This window comes from Melanerpes formicivorus, unplaced genomic scaffold, assembly GCF_026170545.1.
Source record: "Melanerpes formicivorus ecotype bairdi unplaced genomic scaffold, bMelFor1.0.p_v2 SCAF_2, whole genome shotgun sequence".
Lineage (NCBI taxonomy): Eukaryota > Metazoa > Chordata > Aves > Piciformes > Picidae > Melanerpes > Melanerpes formicivorus.
Window position 1 is genome coordinate 2,364,202 of NW_027142354.1, and position 24,221 is coordinate 2,388,422.

A 24,221-nucleotide genomic window follows, 5' to 3' on the forward strand; every position below is an offset into this window, starting at 1 on the left:
CCGGGACGGAGCGGGAACCGGGGTGGGTGGCTCTGAGCCGCGGCGAGCTTGGTGGCACATCAGACCCTTAATGGGAAGGTCGTGAGTTCAAGCCTGCAGTGGGCAGTAGTGTCCTCCCTACTCTAGTCATGAGGTCTGTGGTGACAGGTTGGACTCGGTGATCTTTGAGGTCTCTTCCAACCTTGGTGATACTGAATACTGAAAGCAGCGCCCCGAAGCCTGTGGGAACCTCAGCCTTATTGCATGGGGCAGGCTGGACCGACGACTGCTGGTCCCGGCGCTACGTCTCGGGGCACGGCGGTGGCCGGCGGAGAAGCCGCCAGCTGCGGGCGAGCGGAGGAAGACAGAGCTGGGTCTGATGTGGCGGGGGCGCTTTCGGCTCCCGCAGAGATCCCGTCAGCAGCCCTCCGGCGGCGCGCTCGGGTGGCATTTGTGGAGCTTGGCTATTTAACATACTGTACTAAGCCCTGTAAATAGAAGATCTCCGATGACAGAGCCCTTACCTAGTTATAAATACTTCGGTTCTGGGCAACAGGGGCTCCCAGCGCCGCGCTGCCAGCAACTGCTCCATCTGAATAAACGCTCTATATTTAGAGGATGACTGAAGTAAATCGTTTAGGGACCGGGATACTAAAACCGTGTAAATGCCTCCCTACGCTTCTGAAGTGCTTGTAAAGGAACTGGGATAGAAGCGTGAGACTTAACATCAGTTAAGTATAAAATGCCCCAACACTGAAAAGACATTCATGCTGCAATGTAGTTTATTGCTAGTGAGAACAATTTCAACCCACCTGCGCACGAGTAACCGCCCTCAGGTTAAAAAGTCACAAACTTTTCAACCTGTTTGAATGCTTTCAACAACCATAGAGTACAGCCAGGCTTGGGAAGCTTGAGGTTGTGTTAAAAGGACGCTGCTGGTTAGGAGAAGATTGGCTCAATGGACAAACTTACAAGTGCTTAACGAGGGGGAAGAGTGGCTCCCGAGCTGCAAAACACCCAAAAGCTCTGCTGCAAGGGAAGTCCCTGCTTTTATTTTCGAGTTGAGAAGCGGCTGTTGCCTTTTATGCTGATTTGCTGTTGCCTTTTATGCTGATTTGCAGTAGCCCCACACATGCATATTTGGGCAAAGGGCAGATGAGTGCCCATGGAACGCGGCTCCTCAGAAGCGGTGTGTTTACAAGCGTTCCGCAACAACCCCGCAGCGATGCCGTTAAGGAAAAGTCAGTCTTTGGAAGATGAGTCGGCATCTAGAAATCAGAAGCTGAAAATAGCTTTTGGACTCTCTGCTCAGAGGTTTTGTCATTTCATGCAACACTTCCTTTGACCTCTAAAGCAAGTAAAATGCTGCAAATTCACTTCAGCGTGTTGACCTTTCTCAGAGAGCTTGGCAAAAGCCCAGGGTCAGCTTAAATTTCTTTAGGAGCATCTGCACAGTATTATTGCATGGCAGTCCGTGTGTTTGATTAGAAAAACCCCAAACAAGGTGCACACAGCAGATCTGCACCCAGCCTTTGCAGAGAGAATGAATTTCCCCTACGTTTTTGTTTGGGTTTTTGCTGCCTGCTTCCTTTAAGCCTCAGCTTGACTGTTTGTGGTTTGAAGCTGTTTTAATTTGCCTTGTTTTTAATAAGCAGTAGCTTTTTAAAACCTGTTAAGTGTTAAAGTCCTCCATAAAGATGCCACAGCATTACATGTCTGTACCAAAGGAAGTGACTTGCACAGAACAGAACAGAAGAGAATTCTATTCTTTCTATTTCACAGCAAACCAGGAGCAGAAGTCAAACCTCGGTTTCCGTTTGTGTTCCCCACGCTGGGTAAAGTTGACTTTGTAGCTTCAGGGTTAATTTACTTAAGAGTAAAACTGCCACAATTGCATTTGGCACTAATTGTATCTTCCCATCTGAGGAGCTGTGCCATTTCCTGCCATCCACTGACTTTCTCATCTGCTGAACAGACACTGCAAGGACCTGCTTTATCCCACTCCGCTCTGCTGGAGACAGCAGTGTTAGCACTGCCCCTCAGCCCCTGTTAACCCTTGCCCTGGTCATAAGTTGGATTCTGCTACACTGGAAGCTACAGCTGAGGTTTATTTTCCAACAAGGTACAAAAGAGAAGTATTGACAACACCAAGAGCTTTTAAATCCTGTTGATTTTATGTGAGAAATAAGAACTTTACCCATTCCCCAGCAACAGGCAAGCCTGTATTAGAATAAACCTTTATTAGAATAAACCAAACCAGGTTGGAAGAGACCTTCAAGATCATCGTGTCCAACCCCTCAACCAATCCAACCCACCCAAACAGCTAACCCATGGCACCAAGCACCCCATCAAGTCTCCTTCTGAACACCTTCAATGATGGCGACTCCACCACCTCCCTGGGCAACCCATTCCATAGCGCAATCACTTTTTCTGTATAGAACTTCTTCCTAACATCCAACCTGAACCTCCCCTGGCACAGCCTGAGACTGTGTCCTCTTGTTCTGGTACTGGGTGCCTGGGAGGAGAGACCATCATCAGCCTGTCTACAACCTCCCTTCAGGTAGTTGTAGAGAGTGATAAGGTCACCCCTGAGTCTCCTCTTCTCCAGGCTAAGCAGCCCCAGCTCCCTCAGTCTCTCCTCATAGGGCTTGTGTTCCAAACCCCTCTCCAACTTCGTTGCCCTTCTCTGGACTCGTTCCAGCAAGTCAACCTCCTTCCTAAACTGAGGGGCCCAGAACTGGACACAGTACTCGAGGTGTGGCCTAACCAGTGCAGTGTACAGGGGCAGAATGACCTCCCTGCTCCTGCTGGCCACACTGTTCCCGATGCAGGCCAGGATGCCATTGGCCCTCTTGGCTGCCTAGGCACACTGCAGGCTCATGTTCAGCCTACCATCGACCAGTACCCCCAGGTCCCTCTCTGCCTGGCTGCTCTCCAGCCACTCTGACCCCTGACAGAAGTACTCAGGAAGATCTCTGGTTAACTGGTGAACTGAAAGGGAAAAACATGCATCTGGAAACAGACTCTGAAGCAAGGTGGCCAGGAGTGGATTATTCTGAAATGCTAGTTTTAATATTTAAAATGTAAAAATATTTCTTACTGATGATGATACAAGGTTTTTTTTAATGGATTTAGTGTTTTGGGTTGTTTTTTTTATAGCAACATAAGCCCACATATTCTAGATTCAAGGCATATTACTATAGATTTTCCATGTAACTTAAAAAAAACCACAAACAAAACCACAGCCCTTACATTTGTTGGTTAATGTAAGGCCAAAGTTCTATTTACCAAAGCGCTTCTTTTCAGCTTAAAAAGTATTTGCTTGCTTTAAGAAACCAGGCAGTGAGCTGCCTGTAATAGATTCTCACCAGCTGTCTGCATTTGGTTCACTCTCAAAGTCCCTTTTGCTCTCTTCCAGGTGTTACAATCTCTCTTTTTCAAGGATACAGTTGGCCAGGCTAACTGAACAGAACTTAATGCATCTCAGTTACCCAAACAGCCTCTTCTCCTTGGTAACAAGGGACAGGACTAGAGGAAATGGTTTCAAGCTGCACCAGGGGAGGTTTAGGCTGAGTATTAGGAAATAGTTCTTTATTAGAATAAACCAAACCAGGTTGGAAGAGACCTTCAAGATCATCGTGTCCAACCCATCAACCAATCCAACCCACCCAAACAGCTAACCCATGGCACCAAGCACCCCATCAAGTCTCCTTCTGAACACCCTCAATGACGGTGACTCCACCACCTCCCCGGGCAACCCATTCCAATGGGCAATCACTCTCTCTGTATAGAACTTCTTCCTAACATCCAACCTGAACCTCCCCGGGCGCAGTCTGAGACTGTGTCCTCTTGTTCTGGTACTGGCTGCCTGGGAGAAGAGACCATCGTCAGCCTGTCTACAACCTCCCTTCAGGTAGTTGTAGAGAGTGATAAGGTCACCCCTGAGTCTCCTCTTCTCCAGGCTAAGCAACCCCAGCTCCCTCAGCCTCTCCTCATAGGGCTTGTGTTCCAAACCCCTCACCAACTTTGTTGCTCTTCTCTGAGAGGGTTCTCAAACATTGGAATGGTCTGCCCAAGGGCAGTGGTGGAGTCACCATCCCTGGGGGTGTTCAAGTGCTGTGTGGGCCTGGCACTTCAAAGCATGGGTTAGTGCTGACCCTTCAGTTCTTGGTCAAGGGTTGGACTGGATATCTTTGAGGTGTATTCTGTGGTTCTAATTTTCCTCTCTGATGCCCTGCAAATCTCTCATTTCTGTGCACTCCCCCTAGAAGTTTAAATAGGTTTCATATTAACCTTTAACTTCAGCCATTGAGCAGAAAACTTTAGAGAACCTTCACTTTAAATATTTAGCAAACAGCTAAGATTAAATAAAAAAGAAACTGAAGTTGGTGACTCAGATCCTAAAATATTAAGCATTAGCAGGTCACTTCAGACTTGACTTTTTCAGTTCAAAACTTAAAGGGCATCCATCAACAGCTACTGGTTTCAGTCTGGAAGACAATTCAGTTGTAGACAGAAAAATCTTGAGGTGAAAACTGACATTTGGTCGTGCTTCTCAGCCCTTCTGGTGTAAAGGAACACTGAGACTTTGGGGGGGAGCAGAGGCTAAACACCTGACACACATTTCTGGTTTGGTAATTACTAGCACTTAAAACAAAATGAGCTTTACTGTTATAAAAATACAGCCACATCTATTTGCCTGTTCATCAACTGCTCAGTCAACATTTATGGCATTTGGGAGTCAGCTCCCTGTACCACCCACAGATCCTTGCTTGTTAGCTGTATGGCAATGTGTGCTGCCAGTGGTTGGTTTAGGTTCTTCAATTTGCTTTCTGGACCGTATGTTGACCCTCAGTATTGTAAGATTAAAGCAAACTGGATGAGGAAATAAAAATCTGGGGCCAAAGTACTTGCTGGGTACAGCCCCAGGGGCTTTAAATTCCCAGATAAAATCCCACACAAGTTGCATTCTGCTCATCTTGTGACTGGGGGAGCTCAGCTGCTCCACAACAGTAAGGAGCCAAACAGGAGGTGGAAAGGAGAAATTGTTTAAAAACAGTTGGGATGATGTACTTCTGAAAAGATCAGTGGTCTCCAGAGTCCTGAGGGAATGAACTGCCAACTGACAATTACACAGTTGGTTTTTCAGGAAGAGATTCAGCAGGCAATCGAAGGGAAGGGGCTAAGATGTTTCAGTTCAATCAGGCCACTCAAAATTCATAGTATCATAGTATCAGTCAGGGTTGGAAGGGACCACAAGCATCATCTAGTTCCAACCCCCCTGCCATGGGCAGGGACACCCCACACTACATCAGCCTGGCCAGAGCCTCATGCAGCCTGGGCTTAAACACCTCCAGGGACGGGGCCTCGACCACCTCCCTGGACAACCCATTCCAGGGCTTCACCACTCTCATGGGGAAGAACTTCCTCCTCACCTCCAGCCTGAATCTCCCCACCTCCAGCTTCATTCCATTCCCCCTAGTCCTAGCACTACCTGAGATCCTGACAAGTCCCTCCCCAGCCTTCCTGTAGGCCCCCTTCAGATACTGGAAGGCCACAATTAGGTCACCTCGGAGCCTTCTCTTCTGCAGACTGAACAGCCCCAACTCCTTCAGTCTGTCCTCACAGGAGAGGTGCTCCAGCCCTCTTGATCATCCTCGTGGCCCTTCCCTGGACACCTTCCAGCACATCCACATCCCTCTTGTAATAGGGGCTCCAGATCCGGACACAGTACTCCAGGTGGGGTCTCACCAGGGCTGAGTAGAGGGGGAGGATCACCTCCCTCGACCTGCTAGCCACACTTCTCCTGATGCAGCCCAGGATCTGATTGGCTTTGCGGGCTGCAAGTGCACACTGAGAGCTCCTGTTGAGCTTTTTGTCCACCAGCACCCCCAAGTCTCTCTCCTCAGGGCTGCTTTCCAGCCAGTCACTGCCCAGCCTGGATTTGTGCCTGGGATTGCCTCGACCCAGATGCAGGACCCTGCACTTGCTCTTATTGAACTTCATGAGGTTGGCTTGTGCCCACCTCTCCAGCCTGTCAAGGTCCCTCTGGATGGCCTCCCTTCCCTCCAGCGTGTCTGCTGCACCACACAGCTTGGTGTCATCAGCAAACTTGCTGAGGGTGCACTCAATGCCACTGTCCATGTCCCCCACAAAGATGTTGAACAAGACAGGTCCCAGGACTGATCCCTGAGGGACTCCGCTTGTCCCTGGCCTCCACTGGGACATGGAGCCATTGACAGCCACTCTTTGTTAGTTTCATAAAAGAACATAAAATACCATGCAATTAGAAGACCTGCAGATACCTACCTGGTTGTGTTTAGGACTGAACCCATGAAGTCACTGACTGACAGCAGGCAAAATAAAGACTTGCAGAGGAACAAAAAAAAATAAGGCAGGGAGAATGTTCTGGTAAGGAAATTCAAGGAGAAGAACCCACTTCAAGTGAGTCAGTTGCCAGAGGCTCAGTTAAGTATGCCCAACAGGAATGATTCTGGGCAAACCAGAAGTACTGAGGAGCACTGACAAGTGCCAGAATTTCATTGGTTCCATTTGGGGAAATGTACCACTGAGAAAGAAAAAAAGACAAGAAAACAAAATCAACCTGGCAATTCTGCCTCAAGGAACTTGCAACTCTCACAGAGAGTTGAAAAGGGTCAGAGCAATGCTAGTGTATACATACAGAGTTTTTATTCACATTATTACATGAGAGAGGTTCTTCTGAGTAGATTCTTTCACAGAAGTAGAAGTAGAGAGAATTTGAATAGAATAGAATAAACCAGGTTGGAAGAGACCTTCAAGATCATTGCATCCAACCTATCATCCAACACCACCTAATCAACTAACCCATGGCACCAAGCACCCCATCAAGTCTCCTCCTGAACACCTCCAGTGATGGCGACTCCACCACCTCCCCAGGCAGCCCATTCCAAGGGGCAATCACTCTCTCTGTGTAAAGCTTCCTCCTGACCTACAGCCTGAACCTCCCCTGGAGCAGCCTGAGACTGTGTCCTCTTGTTCTGGTGCTGGCTGCCTGGGAGAAGAGACCAACCTCTGCCTGTCTACAACCCCCCTTCAGGTAGTTGTAGAGAGCAATAAGGTCACCCCTGAGTCTCCTCTTCTCCAGGTTAAGCAGCCCCAGCTCCCTCAGTCTCTCCTCATAGGGCTGTGTTCCAAGCCCCTCACCAACTTCATTGCCCTTCTCTGGACTCGATCCAGCAAGTCAACCTCCTTCCTAAACTGAGGGGCCCAGAACTGGACACAGTACTCGAGGTGTGGCCTAACCAGTGCAGTGTACAGGGGCAGAATGACCTCCCTGCTCCTGCTGGCCACACTGTTCCTGATGCAGGCCAGAATGCCATTGGCCCTCCTGGCCGCCTGGGCACATTGCAGGCTCATGTTCAGCCTACCATCAACCAGCACCCCCAGGGCCCTCTCTACCTGGCCGCTCTCCAGCCACTCTGACCCTAGCCTGTAGCACTGCATGGGGTTGTTGTTGGATACTAGAAATGAAAACAATTTGTCCTGACATAAACTACACTTCATAGGACATTAAAGAAGGCTATAGAGCAGAAAGGTGCAAGGTGGCTGCAGAAGATGAAATAGAAGCCTGTGTAACTGTAAAACAAAAAAGACCCCCAGAAAGCACCATGAACAAATATGCACAGAGAGAGGAGAGACTGGAAAAATTCTTACAGAAATGAGCATGAGGCTTGTGTCAACATTTGACAAAGGTACAGGTTATGGAAGCTTTATGAGTTCACCTGAGCAAATGATGAGCTCTCTGGATATGCACCTTGAGTACTTAAAATTAAGTAGCTCAATTGGTTGGTATGTGCAGCAGAATGAGCTGGAAAACAGAATTCCATCCAAAAACCTAGGCTGAGCAGAGGGAAGTAAAACACCCAAAAGGCAGCTGATGTATCTCTGTGAAAGAGAGACAGAGGCTGGGGCAATGCAAATAGTTCAAGTAATTCCATAGCACATACTTAAGAACTCAGTCTAAATGAAAATTAAGCTGTCTACCTACTATGAGCAAAACCCTGCCCTGGATACATACTTTGTGAAACAGCTCTGTCAGGTCCTGAAGAGCATTTCTACTGACCCGCTTTGAGGTCATCGGGGCAAGCCTTCAAGCAGGGAGTTTAAGGAGGAACTTGAGCCACATTTCCTTGTTTCAGCTGAATCATCGGCCACAACAACCCCATGAAGAGCTACAGGCTGGGGTCAGAGTGGCTGGAGAGCAGCCAGGCAGAGAGGGACCTGGGGGTGCTGGTTGATGGTAGGCTGAACGTGAGCCTACAGTGTGCCCAGGCAGCCAAAAGGGCCAATGGCATCCTGGCCTGCATCAGGAACACTGTGGCCAGCAGGAGCAGGGAGGTCATTCTGCCCCTGTACACTGCACTGGTTAGGCCACACCTCGAGTCCTGTGTCCAGTTCTGGGCCCCTCAGTTTAGGAAGGATGTTGACTTGCTGGAACGAGTCCAGAGAAGGGCAACAAAGCTGGTGAGGGGCTTGGAGCACAAGCCCTATGAGGAGAGGCTGAGGGAGCTGGGATTGCTTAGCCTGGAGGAGACTCAGGGAAGACGTTATTGCTGTCTACAACTACATGAAGGGAGGCTGTAGACAGGCAGAGGTTGGTCTCTTCTCCCAGGCAAACAGCACCAGAACAAGACGACACAGTCTCAGGCTGCACCAGGGGAGGTTTAGGCTGGAGGTCAGGAGGAAGTTTTACACAGAGAGAGTGATTGCCCCTTGGAATGGGCTGCCTGGGGAGGTGGTGGAGTCGCCATCACTGGAGGTGTTCAGGAGGAGACTTGACAGGGTGCTTGGTTGCATGGTTTAGTTGATTAGGTGGTGTTGGATGATAGGTTGGGCACGATGATCTTGAAGGTCTCTTCCAAACTGGTTTATTCTATTCTATGAAGCGTGTCAAGAAAATCCTTGTAAGATGATGTGTTTCTGGTAAATCCTTGCAAAGTATTTCAGCATCTATGCCTCATACCTATGATGAGACCTGGAGAATTTAAAGCTCATGTTTTTCAAGACAGATACTTGATGGACTCATAGAACAGCTACATTGGATCAGTAAAGGTTCGATGAGGTGAGCATCGTGGTTGTGATGATGGCCATCAGGGGATACAGAACTAGGGAAAAGTTGTAAAAGCACAGCAAGAACTAAACACTTTCCTGAAACATTCTTTGAGCCAGTCTTGGGGATATCTCAAGGAAGATTTATTTTCCCCAATAGGTCACAAGCCATAAAGTTTTAACATCTACAGAAGTCACGCTGCAGGGACTTCCACCAGGTATTTACACGTGGATGAGCTGAGATACAGCTCTCCAAACACTCCTGTGTTTCACTCAGTATTTTATAACAGCTGGTACAAAAATCACCCCCTACTCAGCTCAGCACAATTGCTGCTTATCCTTTTATCAAAGTATTTTAAACCAACTAAGTAAATTCCCTTTTCCAAAATGGAGATTCCTGCTGCACTTAATTGCTCTTCACATGAGAGCACTTTTGTACCTTTTTAGATCTCTGCTGTTCTCCCTATCCTTCTCCAATTTTATTACCTCCTCTGTTTTGTAGTTCTGGAGTCAGGACAGGCTGCAACAGGGGAACAGAACTGGTCAACAAAATAGCATTCAGAGTTACTTTTTAGTAAGACTAGTGCCCCCTTTTTGAGTTGTTCCGTAACTATTTTTTGCCCCACCTCAGTGTATGTGAACATTTCAGAACATGAAGAATTGATCCTTTTTCACCTCATTTGGATACAGCTCTAGGTTATCTTATATTATTCTTTTTTCATCTTAGAGGTGGTTGGGGTCCCATCCCTGGAGGTGTTTAAGAGCAGGCTGGATGAGGCTCTGGCCAGCCTGATCTAGTGTGGGGTGTCCCTGCCCATGGCAGAGGGGTTGGAACTAGATAATCCTTGTGGTCCCTTCCAACCCTGACTGATACTATGAGACTATGAACTAGAATCCTGACCTAAAGTCTTCACATATTCAGAAGTTCTAATCAACACACAAAACTCATCCAAAGTGGGGAAAAGACAAAGTGCTGCTGTAAGCCAGCTTGTTGTATCAGAGAAAAAGCTTTCTACTGATATCAATGTATCCATTGTGTGTGCTGATAATAATCATAATAAACCCAGATGCAGTGATGAGAGCTTGTGGGTTGGGTTTTTTTTGGTGACTGGTGAGCTGGTATCCTGAAGCCCATTGCTTTAGCATCACAGTATCACTAAGGTTGGAAGACACCTCAAAGATCATCGAGTCCAACCTATCAACACAGACCTCATGACTAGACCATGGCACCAAGTGCCACATCCAATCCCCTCTTGAACACCTCCAGGGATGGTGACTCCACCACCTCCCTGGGCAGCACATTCCAATGACGAATGACTCACTTGGTGAAGAACTTTCTCCTCACCTCGAGCCTAAACCTCCCCTGGCACAGCTTGAGACTGTGTCCTCTTGTTCTGGTGCTGGTTGCCTGGGAGAAGAGGCCAACCCCTTCCTGGCTACAACCACCTTTCAGGTAGTTGTAGAGGGCAATGAGGTCACCCCTGAGCCTCCTCTTCTGCAGGCTAAACAATCCCAGCTCCCTCAGCCTCTCCTCATAGGGCTGTGTTCAAGGCCTCTCCCCAGCCTTGTTGCCCTGCTCTGGACACATTCAAGTGTCTCAATGTCCTTCTTAAACTGAGGGGCCCAGAACTGGACACAGTATGCAAGGTGCAGCCTAACCAATGCTTCTGTGGATACAGTAGTAAATGCCTTGAGTGTTTATGTCAGGTCAGAATCCCACAGAGGTATTTTTAGTTTAAGTGACCAGTTTCTCTGACAACATGAAGCATGGTAAAAAAAAAACCCAGCACATGGTAAGAGTTAAACAACATTATCTATTACCTTTAGCATTATCTATCACCTTCAAAAAGTTATTTGCGCTTTACTTAAGTCTTTCATCACTTTCCAGGAATTGTTCTGTGTAACCAGAATGCTGTTTTCTCTACCCTTTGTTGGCTGGGGCTGACATTTTCCTCCAGGTAAATGATGTAGAGCAAAAACTGAAGCAGTTTCAGAATGGTTAAAGAGACAATACAAAGCAATAGGACATAAATGTTAGGTTTCCCTGGCAGAGAAAAAGGAACATACAACAAAAGGACAACATTTCTGATCTGTGCTAACAGGCAGAATGCACAGGAGGGCACTGTGAGAGAGCCTGAGCAGAGGGGTGGTCCTCCTTACACGGAAGGATGAGTTTGGAAAAAGCAAAGAAAAGCCCCGAAACAAACAAACCAAACACAACCCAAAAGACAAACATTTTGAAGCACATGGGCAGCTTGCCTGCATCACACTCCATGGTAAAGCTCCACTATAAGAGGAATATGATGGGTTTAATGAGAATCTAACAAGTGGGGTTCAGAACCAAACTTGGCAAGGCTGCAGCTGATAAATGCCTTCTTTTATCAGACAGCTGCCCAAGTTCCTGGGCAGTTTCTCCCTCCCCACCCCACAAGAAAATGCTGGTGTATTTAATAGAAAAGTGTATTACTGTGTTGCTATATACCACTTCACCTCTACAACTGGCATCAATGATGCTTCTGTAGGAGCAGAGGATCCCCCAATGGGCCTATTAGCAGAAATACTGTGGCAGGACAGAAAGCTACAGAAAGCTACAGCCTCTCTTTCTGGAGTAGCATAAAACAAGTTACTTGGGATTCCTCTACCTGAAAATGCAGTTCCAGGGTATGGTGCACACTTACAACTTGCACAGTGCTTTTCCCTGAAGTGTCCTTTGGGGAAGGAGAATGCTTGCTCGGGCAGGTAAGGAGACTTTGAGCTGTCTGGAAAAGGTTGTCCAGGGAGGTGGTCGAGACCCCGTCCCTGGAGGTGTTTAAGAGCAGGCTGGATGAGGCTCTGGCCAGCCTGATCTAGTGTGGGGTGTCCCTGCCCATTGCAGGGGGGTTGGAACTAGATGATCCTTGTGGTCCCTTCCAACCCTGAATGATACTATGATATCAAGGACTACTTGGAAGACTTAGCCAACTTCTGCAGAAGCTCATTACTTGAAGTTTTGCTTTGGTTTTTACTATCTAAGTAACCCTGGCTAGGAAAGGCACTGGAGCTAGTAAGGCCAGGGGTGAGGGGGTGCCATTATTAACACCCAGCATTATTCTGAATCTTCTTAATCAATTTCTGATTTGTGACTGACTTGCTGCTGTGGAAGTAGCTTAACCTTTGCTGTTCTAGTGAAGTACAAAATAGTTTAAAATGCTAGGCACCAATTTTTCCCTCTTTCACAGAACATGCATTATTTAAGGTACATATGAATAAAGGAGCATTTTAGTATGCAAATCAGCTTACCATCTTTCATAACAAACTGTAGGAAGTTGCAAGTCCTCCAGTTTAGAGTATTTTCTGCAGGTCCCATCTGAGGTGTTCCATGCCTCAGGAGTAAAGTGAACACTGAGGTCTTTAGAACTTCGACAGATGCACATAAGATAGCCCATACCACAACACAGAACTAGGAACTAGGAGGCCTCCAACAGACCTCAAGTTTGGCTCAGTGTAGCCCAGGTGCAAGAAAGGAGAATTCTCTTTTTTTCCCTTCAGAAAGTACATTTTGCTTCAGAAGATATCAAAATGGAGAAAGGTTTCTCCACTAACATCCAGGCTTCTAGGGGCTCATGTACAAGTCTCAAAGCCATTCGTTGTCTAGAATAAGTAGGAAGGTCTCTGTTGAACACCATTCAATTGGATATGGTAAACTTACCACTGTACTGTGGTGCACTGCCTACATCCACTGTGTTTCTGGAATATATTATGGTCAGGATACTTGGAGTACCAGTCAGTCTCAATTCTAAAAAGCCTGAGTCTTCTCCTAGACCACAATGGTGGAGACCACTGCCAGCTGTGCTCCCCTCTCCATTTTCCCCTCCAGTTACTTGTCACATCTGAAGAAGTCAAGCTACCTATACAGTAATGGCTCTCTCTTCTTCCCTGAAGCCCAAAGGAAGTGCTTAAAAGCTAGAAAAAGAAAGGAACGGAACTGCAGTCACAAAGTATCTGGAGAAGCAGGTTTGGCAGTAAGGAGACATGAAGTCAGTCTGTTTACTCTCTGGGGTCTTAATTCATAGCTGCTCACCTGAGTTTCACCAAGAGCTTAAAACATGCACCAATCTCCGATGGATGCTCACTTCACATGACTTCTACACTCAGGAATGTTCCCATCTCCCATTGGTTCTTCAGAGAAGATGCTCACCATGCTCACCTGCAGAGAAAGGGACAACTTTTCCCCACTGAAAGCTGTCTACAAAAACAGATGCTTCTGTATAGCCTGAGTATAGATGAACAAGAAGCCAAGCCTTACCTACACCTCACCTTGGCAAAGTGTACTCTACCTGACCGCGTCTTCCTCAGCCGCCTCCTCATGTATGATGTAGTACAGGCTTTGGTGTATTTACTTGTATTAAGACATACAAGCTCTAGCCTAGACTTGAGGAAACTGAACATCTTCAAAGGTCAACAACCTTCATACTGGCTCAACTTTTTCCTACCTATTAAGGTCCTAGCTGTCTGTTTCCAAGCCCTTAATTGTTCATTGCAAGGATATTCACCTCTGGGCACACGAAGACAGAGAATACACCTACTTGGGCTACCTGCACCACCTGGCCTAGTCCCAAGAATCAATCAGCCACTTGCTTCTCCCAAGATGCTGGGCTTGTATTGCTTGCATTTTCCCCACTAAAATAACTAACTAAATAAATGCAGCTCTGTGCAATCATCTGGTGTACTTGGGAGCTCTTTGGGTCCATCCTGAACTTGGAATCTGCAAAGGGGCTGCTGAGTTGACATTGATTCACCCCAGCTATGCAAGTGCAACACCTGTTATCAGTTTGTCCCCTACATTAAGAGACATTCCAATCAAGATTTTAAATGCAACTGTCCTTGGTTTGGCTGAGCTCCCCTGTCCATGAATGCTAAGAAGGGGAGTGACAGAGCAAGCTTTGGTAGGCATCTGGTCCCCAACCAGGACCAAACCACCACAGCAAGCTTTGCTACAAACACTGCATTCCCTCACACATCTTTCAATTGGGAGGCATCCCCAGGCCCTATTAAAACCAGTTTTGCCTCAACTACCCTGGTTTTGTGCACCCTTTGAGGGATTATTAAGGGCAGTGAATGGCAAGCATTACACCAGTAAAAAAGTAGAAGAACTCACCTAGACTGAAAATAAAGTTTCATCTTTGGCATGTTTACTAGGCAGGCTCTTGCTTCCCCGTGTCTCTTTCTTCATCACTTCAAAACATCAAACAGCAGCTCTAGGGCACTACTCACCTCCCAGAACAGGACATTTGAAATGGCAGCATTAGGCATCTCAACAGGGCTTTTTCCCACCATTGCTACACTTTGCTGTGCTGAAACCTCTTCCTTCAGAGGCACACTTCCAATTTTCTTTCAAAATGTCTACCAAAGTAAAGTGGCCCTGGTGATTGCAACAGCCAGGACCAGATCTTCTTACCTTTTCACCTGTCATCCAAGGCCCCTGTGTCTGCTTTCCACCTGATGTCTGAACCTGGGCAAGATCCATCACCTGACACTCCCTTCACATCACACTGTGGCTGCTAGCTGGTGCCTGGCTTACAAGGTACCTACCTTTCACAGGAAAAGCACAGACTGATTAACAGGAAAGATCCCACAAAGTTGTAACACAGCTAAATGAAGCTGTTCTACTGTGGCTTGCCAGACTCCTTCCCTGGCCTTTAACCCTAGACAACAAACTGGCCAGTAATGTAGCTCAAGAACATTTAATGGCCACTTTGTGCCCACCGGTAGACAATCTCTTTTCCCAACTGTTCCATCAACTTACACTTTCAGGGACTAAACAAGAATATGTATGTTAAGAGCTTTCCCAAGTGGCGAGTGTTTGTGATTTGATCACTCCTAGCCCAGCCTTCTAAGTGCAAGACAAATATAAACCTTTGTATTCCTCTGAGGAGGAGCTTCCCCAGTTGTCATCACTGCCTTAGGAAAAACAAAGCTATTTACACAAGACCTTGCACATTTCCCTTTTCACAGGGATATACTTTAAATCTTCAAGATGCCAAGTCCTATTTGTTATTTTTTTTTAAACTGACCATTAAATACAATTTAGAGAACTCTCTACCTATTTTTTAATGTGACTGAGAGGTAGGAGTTCTCACAAACAACCATTAACAGGAACAGGGGTACATTCACATCACAAATTCAAGACTCATCACCTGTTTAACTTGCATGCCCTTAAAAGTGCTGCATATCCAAGCCCTCTCCTAAAAACCTCTTAGAGACAGAGGAAGGGAAAGTGTCATGTTGTTTGCTCCCCTCAATACATGCATACATACAGCAGGGAGGTCATTCTGCCCCTGTACACTGCACTGCTTAGGCTGCACCTTGAGTACTGTGTCCAGTTCTGGGCCCCTCAGTTTAGGAAGGATGTTGACTTGCTGGAGCGAGTCCAGAGAAGGGCAACAAGGTTGGTGAGGGGTTTGGAACACAAGCCCTATGAGGAGAGGCTGAGGGAGCTGGGGTTGCTTAGCCTGGAGAAGAGGAGGCTCAGGGGTGACCTTATTGCTCTTTATAACTACCTGAAGGGAGGTTGTAGACAGGCAGAGGTTGGTCTCTTCTCCCAGGCAGCCAGCACCAGAACAAGAGGACACAGTCTCAGGCTGCGCCAGGTGAGGTTTAGGCTGGAGGTCAGGAGAAAGTTTTACACAGAGAGAGTGATTGCCCATTGGAATGGGCTGCCCGAGGAGGTGGTGGAGTCACTATCACTGGAGGTGTTCAGGAGGAGACTTGACAGGGTGCTTGGTTGCATGGTTTAGTTGATTAGGTGGTGTTGGATGATAGGTTGGACACGATCTTGAAGGTCTCTTCCAACCTGGTCTATTCTATTCTATTCTTCTAGACACAGGGATTCTATGATAGATTGTTTAATAGCAGGGCCTTTCCTCACAGAGTCAAAAATTCACCATCATTCTAAACTATGTGCCTTGATTACCCAGCTCTAACTAGACATAGCCCTCTGAAGGCAGCAGTGTTAACCTTCTGTGCCCTTGTATCTTTAAATGGTATACCAGTATTTGAAACTTAGACGTTGTCATCTTCATGCTTCAAAGCAGAAAAAGATGACTTCAAACGGACTTAGCAATTTAAAAGCTGCCTGAAACACACTGGCTGTCTCTTGTTTTTCCAGAGCACTAGTAAAGAACAGGATAGTAACTGACTCCACAGTGAAGATACAGAAGCATTTTAGCGTTTTACTTTACCAAATGATCCGCTTTAGCACAGGCTCTCACTGAAGGCAGTTTGAGCCAACTTTGCTCAGATGAAACTACCACCTGATTTTTTTCAATGCCATTTGTCCTTGTACAGCAAGGACAATCTAATGCACCTCAAAGCACACCACAAACTGGGAGGTGTCACTTTCAAAAGGTCAATCTTTTTCACCACTGATCACAGAATTGTCAGGGTTGGAAGGGACTTCAAGGATCATCTAGTTCCAGCGTCCCTACCATGGGCAGGCACACTTCATACTAGATCAGGTTGCCCAGAGCCACATCCAGCCTGGCCTTAAAAACCTCCAGGGATGGGGATTCCACCACCTCCCTGGGCAACCTGTTCCAGTGTCTCACCACTCTCATGCTGAAAAATTTCTTATTAATATCTAATCTAAATCTTGGATCCATTCCCCCTAGTCCTACCACTACCCAACACCCTAAAAAGTCCCTCACCAGCTTTCTTGTAGGCCCCCTTCTCCAAACTGAACAACCCCAACTATCTCAGTCTGTCCTCATAGGAGAGATGCTCCAGCCCTCTGATCATCCTCATGGCCCTTCTCTGTATGTTCTCCTCATCCATTACTCAGTGAAAGCAGTCCTCATCAGAAATGTCCCACTCACAGTATCACAGTATCACAGTATCACTTAGGTTGGAAAGGACCTCGAGGATCATCGAGTCCAACCTATCAACACAGACCCCATGACTAGACCATGGCACCAAGTGCCACGTCCAATCTCCCCTTGAACGCCTCCAGGGTCGATGATTCAACCACCTCCCTGGGCAACCCATTCCAATGCCGAATGACTCGCTCGGTGAAGAACTTCCTCCTCACCTCGAGTCTGAACCTCCCCTGGCGCAGCTTGAGACTGTGTCCCCTTGTTCTGGTGCTGGTTGCCTGGGAGAAGAAGAGGCCAACTCCCTCCTGGCTACAACCACCCTTCAGGTAGTTGTAGAGGGCAATAAGGTCACCCCTGAGCCTCCTCTTCTCCAGGCTAAACAATCCCAGCTCCCTCAGCCTCTCCTCATAGGGCTTGTGTTCAAGGCCTCTCACCAGCCTTGTTGCCCAATAAAATGTGAAAGCTTTGATATTACTATTAAGAAAACAAGCCTCTGTGCCAATTTCAGTGGCTAACAAAAGGAAAAGACAAACTACCTCAAAAAAAACCAACTACCATGTTTGAGATTTGCTTATTAGTTCATACCATGGAAATATTAAGATCATTTTTTCAGACAGCAACAGGATCACCTGAATGTCTCAGAACATCAAACCAAATGCTCTGTTTCAGATTAGTGTATCATTAAAAAAAAAACAATAAAAAAAATCAACATGCCATTTGTAAGGTCACTTCTATGCAAAATAAAAGTTGCAAACAACACACACAAGGAAGTTACTTAAAATCCAATGGATCTGAGAACTTCCAGAGTTGCCTTAGTTTTAACTGGAAGATCAGGCCCACTGAAGTTAATCCCATAATGGGTTCTTTTCAGAAGAATTTCCTGAGAGGCTGTGTTAGCATTATGTAAACATAGTGAAGAGAGACAGCAGAGATTCCAAAGGAAGTCTTTGCCCACAGTCTTAAACAAGAACAGTTCTTTAATAGCCACTTCAGCTCTTCCAGATGAAGGAACTAGGCATTTTTAGCTGTCATGTCAAATGCTGTAGTATTAAAGATGAAAATCACCTTCCAATTGTGATGTATCTGTGTTATGAGAAGTTTTAATTCCAATTCTGTTTTATTCTAGCTCTCACCAGTGTTTTGCAATAAAAATCTTCCTTCTTAAGCACGTTGAAACTGTATCTTGAGTTCCGATTTACGAATGGAATACCTGTAAGATTGCCTTTGATGAGCTCTCACAGAGGAAGCTTTTACATCCCAAATTAGCCACCTTTCAAATAAGTACTACTAGTGACACAATTAGGTGCATTCTTCATCCCACTAAGGAGAAGAAAATTTTCACTTTGGATGGCAGAGCAGTAACGGAAAGGCTACACCTGGAACCAAGAAATCAGGGCTTGAGGATATATTCAGTTTGTGGCTTTCAATGACTGTTAATGGAAAAATCTCTAACCCACTGCTAACCTATCAGTTTCAAAATACACAGTGAACTACCTATGAAACACTTTGCAGGTTTTTAGATCTATAGTATTGAACACTGAACAGTAACAGATTACATTCAACATCCACATAGCACTGAAGTGGACACACTGAAATGGAAGTATTAAAACTCAGGACCTCCCTAGGAACTGCAGATAAAAAGTCAATTAAACCATGTACTGAAGCTTCACTTTAGATACTGCCAGTCATTTAGGTACTAGAGTTTCTATTTTTACTTACCATTCTCTTCTGTGCAGTCACATGGCAAAGGCTATTCTAGTGGCTGTGTAGGAGAACTAGAAATGCATTTTTAAACCTCCTTAAAGCAAATAAAATAAAAGCAGGTTTTCTACATGTTAGTGACCGAAACAAGTAAAACAGTACTGTTATGCTAGCTGTGCAAACAGAAGGAGTCAACTGTCACCATTGTTCAACCAAATTTATCATTCTCAGACTAAAGGAAATGCAGGTTTCCTGCACACCTAAGTGACTGTCAGAAAGTAGGTGTGAGCTTGGAGTAGAAACAAAGTTTAATGGACATTTAAGAATGAAACAACTTTGGGAAGCAAAACATGTCTGGTGATGTAGACTTTAAATAGTAAATCTCTATTTAAGGACCTATTACCTGCATACTATGATTGTGTTTTCTAGACTGCCCCAGATGCTTGCTTAAAAAAACAACCCTAACAATTAAAAAAACAAAACAAATGAACAAATAGAGAAAAAAAAATAAAGAAAACTTTTACCAGGTACCTAAAAGTCTGACCCTCTAAAGAAACTTTCATGAAGGTACCTTTAAACAATTGAGGTAACTCAATGATTCCACATGAGCTCCACTGTGCAACATGCACTCCAGAGCTGCCCATTTAAAAATATGTATGTTGGTGGGAAAAACTTGCAGCCAATTATGTATTAACAAGAAAAAGTTACCATGAGATGTGACCTCAACCCTCGACAGATAATCACTCCTCTCTCCAAATCCCGGGTAAACAACCTAGTCCCAGTGGTACCTTTCAACAAGTCTATCTATTGTGACAGTCACAGACAAGGAGCACCACAGAAAAAAATACAAACCAAACCTCTCTCATCCTGTGGCCTCTTATAACCCACTGAAGTATAACCAAACACTGGTAAAGCCAGAAAGAAGTTTAACTTCACAGCTTCTGGGAGGCTTTGTGTTTGCTTGCACTAGATGGCTGTAAAGTAACAGTGATTTATTCCTTCTACCCCACTCACCCCTATTAAGGATTGACTTTCTCTCTTGTTGCCACATACCCATTTTCATCTGACAGAGCAAATGATAAAGTACCAACTCGTGTTTCCTCTGTCCAAGTACTGTAACTAGGCAGCCCCAGCCAAGAGACGTCATGTTAATTCAGCAAGACACTTAGCAAAGACAGACTTTTAAGTCCCTCACAGCCAGTCATATTGTTGGGATTCATAAGCTTCAGGTTACACAGACAAACTTCAACTCCAATTTTACCAATTTCAATTCTCAGAACACTACATTGCAAGTTTACTGCCTACCACCAAAACTTGCTATTCCTTTTAAAACAACATTTTCCACTAAGCTTTCACTAATGCAAATGAGGGAGTAAGAGTCTTAATTTTGTGGAATGTATCACTTTGAACATTGTTTTCAGATAGTGTTACATGTGTTTATGTCCATGCTGCTCTTATGTTCAATTTCTTAATGGAAAAGCCTCCCCCTACTGATGTACAGAAGCGTGTTAGGAACTGCTGACATGAAAAGTCTCTGAAAAATTACCAAAGGCACAAGGCAAAAAAATAGTTGCAGCCATATGCAACATGTTTATCCAAAAACATTGAGGTAGGAATCCTACCTACAGAGAAGGCTAAGTTTATTTTAGACTAGGTCACATCTCTCACCTCCAAAAATGGAGTAGGTGTTCGTTATCTTAGATTTTAAGGCAGTACTTGGCTAGGAGTTGTACAACACAGAAATTCAGAGACTGTCTTAGCATCTGTAACAATAGCTTTCCTCCAACAGTGAAAACTGGGTTGTAACAGATCTCTTAAAAAGGGGGGGGGGGGGGGGGAAGGGAAAAGGCAGCAGCACCCTTTTATGTCTTATATGAAATGAATATTAAAACAAGCACAATTTAAAAAGCTGTGTATTGGAGTGTTTATAAACCAGAAGTGTTAAGCAGCAGCAGCAGTTTCCCATTTCTTACGAAATTCAACTAGCCTTCGAATTTAGGAACACATTACAAACCAAGGTGGAACTATGCTAGCTTATACACCAACCTTTGCAGGTGTTTCAGTAAAGAAAGCCTCCTATGAGAACGAACAGAGGCAACATCACATATTGAGTCAACACTTGCCTTCGACACACCCAAAAAATGGTTTTAGGTCCATTTGTCACCAAAGCACCCCGTAAGAGATGCGTTATTGCTGTAGAACATTTCAAGTTTACCAACACCCAAGTGCAACCAAACTGATGTTGTATATATGCACTTGCCCACTCTCACCAGTATTTCCACTCGTTTTTCTTTACACATCAAACTTAAAGCTTTCCAAGTAACATTTTGTTGATTTTAGCTGTTGGGTTTTTCCCCCCCCCCCCCCCCCCCCAATATTAATCACCACATGCAATTTAGTTTTCTGATCATTTTGCTAAAAAACTGCACCAATATCAGAACAGTGCAAATCATATTTAATTTTAAAAGTTATAATGGCTTGAGTTCATAATTAGAGGGAACACTGTCAAGATCTTTTGCTATTTCGTTCACTCCCCATTGCTTGGATTCCATTAAAAATTCTCCTGTCCATTTTTGCCTTTTTTTTTAAAAAACAAAAAATAATAGTTCCCCATGCTTTTATTAAGAGCTGAAATTAAGGATATTATCCAGAATTCCAACACACATAATGCCTGAACAGCAACGTTTTCATGCACTTCCATGAACTGGTCTAATTCATCAGATACGCTTTCCCCGCCCCGACGTACTTCCAGACTACGAAGCAGTCTCGAGCACTTGTGATCCCACAAGTGGTTTAAAGTTTTTCAGCAATGGAGAGATTTCAAGATGAAGCAATCTGAGGACTTCCCCTCTCCTACGGCCCCCAGTGGCTTTTGATTCTTACAGCAAGCTCAAAATTGGTTTCCGTATCTTGACAGTGTTCCTTATAAAACCGTATGACAGTAAAAGTGCCAGTAGGCATGGCAACCTCTTTGAAGGGAGCATTTAAACTCCTTGGCACTGGGAATGCCAGCACCAAGGATTACATTGAAATTCAAAAAAAATTATACTTTTAAGGCTACAATTAGCAAACCCACTTTTTCCATTAAGCCTAATACTCTATCACTAGGTTCGGAAAAAAATTCAGAAGCTAACGCAAGCTGTGATGCTTCTACGCTCAAATGTGAAGGAAAAGTTCCTTTTCTTTAGCCAGGGCAAATAGATGAAAACTGTGGCAGCACACGTCTCCTACGCATCCACTACTCATTTCTCACCATCGTGTTTCACTTGCTTTTGTCTTAAAAGTTCAACAACTGGCAAGGCACATTTACATATTCCAATGAATACTTGACAATTTGAAATTACACTTCATGTCCCAGCTATCCCAGTAATTGACATACAAACATACTAAAATGGTTTATTTAGGTAACACCAAAAAAAAAGAGAAAAGAAAAGAAACAACCCAAAAAAATGAAAATAAAAATAAAAAAAAAAAAAACCAAGCAAAAAATAAAGAAGAAGAAAAACCAAACACCAACCAAAGCAAAAAAAAAAAACCAACCAAACCAAAAATGAAACATACAGGCTATTGGCAACCACTAGGCTAATCATTATGTAAATACAAGTAAACAGACTGAAATGTGTGCGATTCTAAGTCTCTTTTTTTTTTTTGTTTAAACCAGAAGATCTCTGTACTAACACACATTTATATTAATGACACATAAAAAAAATAAAAACTTTATTACAAAAATAAGTTACACTCGCCTCCAGCTTACAGTATAAAACAATTTTATTTGCAGGAATGCAAAATGATTGTTTGCCATGAGCATTTTCAACATATGACAGGTCTAATTTTTTTTTTTTTTCCCTCTCCTCTCTTTCTTTCTTTCTTTCAAATTTGCATTTACTGGGGGAACTGGTGTGTATAAAACCTTAATTAGGTATAAGCTTCAATTTTCATTGTGGTGCCTATGGGTATGTAGTATAACTGCAGTATCCCTTTGGGGCGGGGGTTAAGGGAAGCTCTTTATGCCAAGTCCAAGTCAGTCATAATTTTTCAGCTATCTTTTACCTATGTGAAGTTGGACTTGGCAAGGTTTTTGTTTTTGCTTTGTCTTTTTTTTTTTTAAGGGTGGTTCAATAGAGGATGCTTCACCACTGAACACTCACTGTCATCAAGGTGCTTTAGAAAATTAAAAACATAGCACAAATGATTGTACTCTACTCTACTCTACAGGTTATCATGTTCTGCATAAGAGAAATGGAAAGCTGATCCACCTGTTTTTACAGTGATCAGCAGTAAGAAATGCACTAATGAAAACATACCTTTTACCTAAAAAGCTAAACTACAGCCATATACTAGTCTATGATTTATGAAAAACTTCAAAATATCCAAATGTCAGGCTTCACTGTACAGTTGTCAGTTTTAGTCTGACCTTTTATAAAGGGACACTGCAGTATTTAGTACAAGTTGCTGATGCACTTTTTTTGAACATCTGATGTCTTACAAAAGTAACATCTTGCTAAACTATTATACATCCAAATAACTACAATATCTGAAGAAGCAAGGCTGCTTTTTCAGCCACAAAATACGACAAAAGCAAGGCCTGTTATGATGGTCATGAGGAAGTCTTACAAAGCCTCTGGAACTAAAGGCAACTAAGAATGTTACATTTGGTATATTATAATCTTACCCTCATATCATATTAAACAAGCCTTGCTTTTATCTACAAAGATTTTCTATGTACAGTACAGACAGGGTATAGTTCAATCCTCTGCTACTGAGGTAGTTAACCAACCCTTTAAAAAAGGTTCTGAAAAGAACCACTATCTGGAATGCCTGACTAACCAGCTCTGATGATTACACCTGAAACTGCTGTATCTGAACACAATTCATAAGTGATTACTATATAGACAATCATGATTAACCTTCATGAGCAGAAATATAAAATTTAAGGATACCAATGATGGTATTCATCTATACCACTGCAATAAAAATTTAAATGCAAGAATTTGTGAATACCACTTTTGGAATCCTTAACTAAGAAAACTTGGGGGGAAAAATCTACTTAAAGCAGATTTTTTAAAGAATGACTTTATTCTTTATTAAGATACCATGCTAGACGTTAAGGATTTTGTTGAACACATTGGGGAAATAGAGTAGCTTTAGTTTAATAACTTGCACTGCAGAGAAAACTGTTAAAGAAATTCATTTCAAAGTCCAAGTATTAGTTCAAATGTCCCATATTTGAATCCACGATCTTCGCAGGAAGGTCTTTTGCAACAGAATATGCTCCTATACAGCTGAGATACTTAAGGTTGCTGGATATCCTTACCATTACTCCACTGCAAGCTTCTGGTGTAATCCCACATAGCAAGTCAGTCTTCATTGTAACAGGTCAGGACCGGCCTCGACCCCTTTTCCCTGCTAGCCAGGTAACAAAAGGAATCAATTAGATAAATCATTTTAAACTCTGGTCTGTACATTTGTTAACATAAAATCTTAGCAAAAATGCATTATTTTTAAAATAGAAATACTAGACAAGAACATTCTGCCTTCTGATTGCCCCTATACTTTGGAATTCTGCTACGGCACTTTGTCACAAACTGGCATTATTTAAAA

At 44.2% G+C, this 24,221-nt stretch overlaps 1 protein-coding gene across 2 annotated transcripts in view; it reads right to left on the reverse strand.

Annotated features, from left to right (window-relative positions):
• Positions 1 to 21,058: 21,058 nt before the first annotated feature.
• Positions 21,059 to 24,221, reverse strand: part of SYNCRIP (synaptotagmin binding cytoplasmic RNA interacting protein) — a 26,924-nt gene continuing 23,761 nt past the window's right edge. The window contains exon 12 of one of the 2 annotated variants that reach the window (XM_068149099.1): positions 21,059 to 24,023. In XM_068149099.1, coding sequence (XP_068005200.1) covers positions 23,985 to 24,023 — 39 coding nt within the window. In that variant the 3' untranslated portion in view covers positions 21,059 to 23,984. Of the gene's footprint in view, positions 24,027 to 24,221 lie in introns of both variants that reach the window. The other variant, XM_068149090.1, reaches the window with a different exon arrangement.